Source organism: Lactuca saligna, chromosome 9 (assembly GCF_052625555.1).
Source record: "Lactuca saligna cultivar CGN05327 chromosome 9, ASM5262555v1, whole genome shotgun sequence".
Taxonomy (NCBI): Eukaryota; Viridiplantae; Streptophyta; class Magnoliopsida; order Asterales; family Asteraceae; genus Lactuca; species Lactuca saligna.
In genome coordinates, this window is record NC_136425.1 from 70,579,035 (window position 1) to 70,585,951 (window position 6,917).

The 6,917-nt window shown below is 38.5% G+C and overlaps 1 protein-coding gene across 1 annotated transcript; it reads left to right on the forward strand.

The window, feature by feature from the left end:
* Nucleotides 1–346: 346 nt before the first annotated feature.
* On the forward strand, nt 347–721 carry LOC145016469 (uncharacterized). The gene has a single exon (XM_078974777.1). The coding sequence runs from the start codon at nt 347–349 to the stop codon at nt 719–721; it is 375 nt and encodes a 124-aa protein (XP_078830903.1).
* The last annotated feature ends 6,196 nt before the right edge of the window (nt 722–6,917 follow it).

Consider the following 6,917-nt stretch of genomic DNA (forward strand, 5'->3'; position numbering starts at 1 on the left):
ACGATCGGGTGGACTTCCTAGTAATACCGAAAGTAACCCAAAAGGTGCACATATAAATATCATAACAACTAGGAGTGAGAAGATTATAACTCCTATGGCCCCTATTCAGCAAGAAGATCCTAAGATGGTGCAAGAAGAAGAAGCAGAACATGGAGAATGATAAATTCCCAACCCGACTCGCCGAGTCGAGGTTACGGACTCGACGAGTCCCCCACCTGAATAGAAAAATAAGCCTCTTCTTAAGCCGTATTTGCCACCACTGGCATTTCCTGCTCGTGCTAGACAAGAAAAAAATGATGTTGACTACCAGAAGTTTTTTGAACACATAAAGGCTCTTCAAATCAATATGCCATTCATAGAGGCGGTTGCACAAATGCCTAAAATGCCAAATTTTTCAAGGAGCCTTCTAACTAATAGAAGGAAGATGGAAGAGGTGAAGAAAGTGGTCGTAAACGAGAACTGTTCAGCTACCATGTTGAACAAACTACCTAAGAAAAAGGGTGATTCGAGAAGTTTAACATTGCCTTGTAAATTCGGAAACTTATCTACCATTTATGCACTAGCTGATTCGGGGGCAAGTGTGAATCTCATGCCATACTCATTCTTCAAGAAACTAGATCTTCCGGAGTCGAGGCCAATTCGAATGGCAATTCACCTAGCAAATAAAATGGTCACCTTCCCGAGAGGAATATGCGAAGATCTATTGGTGAAAGTTGATTAGTTCGTGTTCCCCACAGACTTCATTGTATTAGACATGGAAGCGGATCCTCAAGTCCAGGTCATACTTGGAATGCCTTTTCTAAACACCATGAGTGCTATAGTTGACATGCAAGATTCTAAACTTATTATTCGGGTAGGAGACGAGTCTGTTACATTTGGGTTTGATCAAGCCATGAAGCATCCAAGGAATAATGATGACATGACATTCTCGGTTGATATGTTGGAAGAGTTAATGGATGAATGGAATGAAGATGAGCCAAACAAGTCCACCGTCCACCTTGAAGAAGAATTTGATGATAAAAGAGACCTGTTGGAAATAGAGAGACTACTCAAGGAAGCTGAATATAATGATCTAGTCAGAAGTGCAGAACACCCGACTCACCAAGTAGCCATGACCGACTTGACGAGTCCATTCGAAGAAACTCACTTTGTCACGAATTTTGCCCAAGACTCGATGAGTCCCCTCACTGGACTCTATGTGTACAACATTTAGAACGCAAAAACTGAACTTAAGGCACTACCAGATCACTTGGAGTATGCATTTCTTGAAGATGGCTAACAAAAACCAGTAATTATAGTTGCTGATTTGTCCAAACATGAAAAAGAGAGTCTACTGGGTGTACTAAGGAAGAGGCAAGGTGCTATAGCATGGAAAATAACCAATATCAAGGGAATTAGTTCAGCTTACTGTTCTCATAAGATTAACTTAGAAGAAGGAGCTAAACCTATAGGTCAACGTCAAAGAAGACTTAAACCAAACATGCAAGAAGTTATGAAAAAAGAGGTGGTTAAGCTATTAGACGCCAGAATCATTTACTAAATCTCCGATAGTCCATGTTTAAGTCCGGTGCAAGTAGTACCAAAAAAAGGAGGAATGACGGTTGTGATCAATGAAAATAATGAGTTAATTTCGACAAGAACAGTAACCGGATGGCATGTTTGCATTGACTACAAAAAAATAAATGATGCCACATGCAAGGATCACTTTTCATTGTCGTGTATCGATCAAATGCTCGAAAGACTCTCCGGTCATTTATATTATTGTTTTCTTGACGGCTTTTCGGGGTATTTTCAAATTCCAATCGACCAACAAGACCAAGAGAAGACCACTTTTATATGCCCGAGTGGAACATTCGCATATAGACACATGCCTTTTGGGTTATGTAATGCACCAGCTACTTTCCAAAGGTGCATGATGGCTATTTTTCATGATATGATTGAGAAATTTATGGAGGTCTTTATGGATGATTTCTCGGTATTTGGGTCATCTTTTGAAGATTTTTTTATCCAATTTGGACTTGATGCTAGTGAGATGTGAGAAAATCAACATTGTCCTTAATTGGAAAGCGTCACTTCATGGTAAAAGAAGGAATTGTTTTGGGTCACAAAGTTTCAAGGAAGGGGATAGAAGTGGACAGAGCAAAAGTGGACACCATAGCTAAGTCACCCCTCCAACAAATGTAAAAGGGGTAAGGAGTTTTCTTGGACATGCAGATTTTATCGTCACTTCATTAAGGACTTCTCGAATATCACTAGGCCTTTGACACAATTACTCTTGAAGGATGCTCCATTCGATTTGTCTAAAGAATGTCATGAGGCATTTCATTTATTAAAGGAAAGATTCACCACCACTCCTATAATGATATCACCAAATTGGAATCTTCCTTTCGAGATGATGTGTGATGCGAGTGATTATGTTGTGGGTGCTGTTTTAGGTCAAAGGGTTGATAAAAATTTTCAACCTATTTATTATTCAAGCAAAACTTTGAGCTCAACTCAAGAGAACTACATTACTACCGGGAAGGAGCTGCTAGCAGTGGTATATGCTTTTGATAAGTTACGCCCTTATTTGGTATTATCCAAGACCATAGTCTTTACCGACCATTCTGCCCAAAAGCCCCGATTAATACGTTGGGTCTTACTTTTACAAGAATTTGATATTGAAATAAAAGATAAGAAGGGAATGGAAAACGTAGATGCCGACAATTTGTCAAGATTGGAAAACCCGCATTTTGAGGAGTTAGAAGAAGACAAGATTGGAGATGATTTTCCCGATGAGTATCTTTTAGTAATATCAGGAGAAATCCCATGGTTTGCGGATATAGCTAACTACTTAGCAACCGAATACATTCCAAAATAATTAACCCACCAAAAAAAGAAGAAATTCTTTTCAGAGATCAAGTACTACTTTTGGGACGAGCCATATCTTTTCTGAAGTTGCACAGATGGAATGATACGAAGATGTGTATTTGAAAGGAAAGTCGAGAAATCTTGGAACACTGCCATAGCGGGCCTGTTGGGGGACATTATGGAGCACATTACACAACTAATAAGATTTTTGATATTAGGTTTTATTGGCCCACAATTTTCAAAGATGCTGCTCAATATGTCAAGGAATATGATTCGTTCCAATGAGCAGGGAACATATCATCCCAAAATGAGATGCTCCAACATAATATCCAAGTTTGTGAAGTATTTGATGTTTGGGGAATTGATTTTATGGGACCTTTCCCAATGTCAAAAGGGAATAAATATATCTTGGTGGCCGTTGACTATGTATCTAAGTGGGAGGAGGCACAAGCATTACCCACAAATGATGCTCGGGTGGTGGTGCGTTTTTTGAAAAAGCTATTATCAAGATTTGGAGTTCTTAAATGTCTTATTAGTGATAGGGGCACTCATTTTGCAAATGATCAATTATCCAGAGTATTGAAAAAGTATGGGGTACACCATATATCTCCACATCTTATCATCCACAAACTAGTGGGCAAACTAAAGTGACGAATAGGGCGTTAAAAAAAGATTTTGGAGAGATCGGTGGGTGGCAATCGAAAGGAATGGTCAGATAAAATAGATGATGCACTTTGGGCCTTTCGAAAAGATTTTAAGACACCTATTAGTACTACACCATATAGGCTAGTCTATGGAAAAAATTGCCACTTACTGGTTGAAATAGAGCACAAAGCTTTTTTGGGCCTTAAAGATGTGCAACTTTGATTTGGATGCACTTCGAACCAACCGGTTGATGCAAATGAATGCCCTAGAAGAGCTTAGGAATGAGGCCTACACTAGTTCCTTGATATACAATGAAAAGACCAAGAATTGGCATGATAAAAGATTAAAGGGTAATAAGGACTTTAAAGAAGGACAAAAGGTGTTACTCTTCAATTCGAGGTTAAAACTTTTTCGGGGAAAGTTAAAGACACGATGGGATGGTCCTTTTGTTTGGTTTTATTTGTGGTTTGTTTGGTTTTGTTTTGCAGGAAATATGTCTAGACGGGGACAAAGTTCAAGGGGAGGTGGCTATGGGGACCTCCCATGGTTAACTTTTCCACAAATAACCTCTAAATCTACACTTGCTCGCATGAAAAACAAGCTGGAAGCATTAAGATGCAAAGAAATATATGTCCCCAATGAAATCGAATAACATTGGATTAGTCAAACTGGGTTGGAGAAAGATTTGGCTCCTTATTTGGTCAAGTCGTTCGACAATGATGGGATGATAATAGTTTGTGACGCCCGGAGTCGACTATTCAAGATTCAAGAGCTTGTTTATCAGGAACTGTGCTGGGAGTTCTTTGCTACCATCTCCTTCCGAGGTGGTAGTTATTATTAAAATCCAAACATTATCACTTTATGTCTTAGAGGGGAGCTGCGCCAATGCAACATCGCGGAGCTCGCATGGAGGATGGGGATTTATGATCAAAATGTGATCATGTCTGAAAACTTTGAAACATTCCTGGAACATTGTCACAAGGAATTGCCCGAGGAGGTGGTTGCATCTACTTGGTGGAACACAATTGCCAACCGGGTCTACATTCTGTCGTCTGCTCGATAGGGTAGCATCCGTTCTCCAATCCATCACCTGATAGATCGTCTTATCGCAAGTACTATTAATATGCAAAAGGATGAGGATAAGGTGCCTACTCTTGATATTTTCTACATGTGGAGCATTATTACTCCCGATCTTTTCCATAATTTGCCATATTGCTTGGCAATTATTTAGCGGAGGGGGCAGTCAAGGAGCGGATCACTTCCAAAATCAATGGGGGCATGTTTTTCACAAAGCTAGCCAGGACGTATGGAATCTTGGACCAAGGGGCAACAATGGTATTAACAATTATTCCTTCTCCTCCGTTTAGCACCACTTTATTCAGGAGTGCAAGGATCATTGAAGATTATGGTGGGGGATATTTTTGAATCCCAGATGTGGATGCGGTATTGGAGCCTGAGGAGCCATGGATAAGGGTAAGGCAAAGAAGGGAGTACGTTTGAGAAGACCCACCGGTCATTCCGGTGGAAGAAGAGTTACCCATGGACTGGTACAACATGGAACAAAAAAGATACCAGGACGACCTTGGACGAAGCATGAACTACAACAACGAATCATTTATTTATTTATTTGAACAAATGAACATTACACCTAGGCCCGGGCTCGGATATCCATATGTTCAGAGTTGGGAGGAAAGAGTAAATTAAAGAAGGAACCAAGCTGGTGGAAGTGGAATGGGAGGAAACGAAGAAGAGGATGAAGATTGATGTTTTGTTTTGTTTTTAATTTAGATGTTTGAAAACTATTTTTATTTGTATTGTGTGTTTGGAACTTTTTAGGACGTTAAAGTAGGAATTTTTTTATTATCACTTGTGTTTATCTTATCTTTTCAGATTGAAGCTAGGATGCATGCAAGAGTCTCAAGTGTCAAGGCTAAAGTAAGGGTTAGGTCTAGATGAGAATGTGCAAAGTTTTGAGTTTAAGGTTGAGTCCGCTAGTAAAGAGGGTTAAAGAGTGTCTTTTTTTTGAAGAAAAATAAAGGAGGGACACTCAATTTCCATTACCAATCACATCAGAAACAGATTCAAAGCAGAAGATTTATTTCCCAATCAACATCGTACTCGCCGAGTGCATATCATGGACTCGACGAGTCCTTTTGCAAATTTGCGACTTTTCTGCTAGAAACACTTCTACTCGCCGAGTTGTCATATATACTTGATGAGTCACTTACTATTTCAATCTCAAGGCTTACATTTTGACTATATTTGATAAGAATTTTACTCATACTCATTGAAAATTCATTCCTAAAGATTTTCGAGGCCATTTTCCTACATATTTGGAGTCGTACCACACAAGATTTGACACCCAAGGCATGGATGAGTTGTTCCCATGTCTAAAGTCAATTAAAGATGGAGCTTTTCATGAAGACATATCAAACTTGCCACTACTATCCCAGGGGAGTTTGTTCCAATTCCCTCTTTATTTTTCTTTATCATGCATAACATGCAATGGGGACATTACATAAATTAAGTGTAGGGTAGGGGGTTGGTTACATTAGTTAAATTTTAAATTTTTTGCATTAAAAATTGCTATGGCTAAATTAGAAACTTTGGTAAATAAATTAGGATTCCATGCTAGTGTTAAGTTTGATGATTGCATGAAGACCCAAATATTTAGTTGAGCCTATATACTTTATAATGCATTTGTGGCCTCCTTTATTCTAGTGAAACATGGGACAAAAACACAACCTTGCTTAGTATAAGGGATGCAATATGTTTAGCATCGTGTACCAGAAATGTATCTAGGAAAACTAATATCTTTAACCAAGAAAGGTTGAAGTTGAGCGCCCCTGTTTAAACATGTAGGGTTTAAGTGAAAAAGTGAGATACATGTAAAGAAAAGAGAGAATTACAAGAAAAATTGTAAGAATATTTTGGAGCAATCAAAGTGAAGATCAAAAGATCAAAATTCTACAGAAGTTCAAAAGTTGAAGATACCAAAAATTAAAAAAAGTGGTGAATTCAAAGAAATCAATATCAAATTATCAAAGAAGGGAAGAATTCCAATAGCTCCATCGTGGTATTGAAAAGTTGTAATTTTCTAGATTATGTATGCTTGGGTTGCTTGACCAAAAATACCTTGAGGTTAGGAAGTTTTCTGCGGATGGATTCGGAGGGATGCATAAATTGAGCATTGTTCAAAAGAAGTGGAGGAGTGTTTATGAGGATTGTAAGTATTTGGAATTGAGGGGGGTCCTTAGGAAAAATTTTAGACACAAATGCATGCATTGCGGTCTTGGCATAATGGTTGGGTTCAATTGGGATTGTCTTATATGATATTTAGTGTTCTAAAATTTAGTTTTGCTTGGAGGCAAGCAAAAGTCAAGTGTGTGGTATTTTGATTTGTGCATATTTAGCTATATATT

What these genes read in the sequence shown, in the direction of transcription:
- LOC145016469 (XM_078974777.1), top strand. Translation starts at nt 347, where the DNA reads ATGCCATTCATAGAGGCGGTTGCACAAATGCCTAAAATGCCAAATTTT.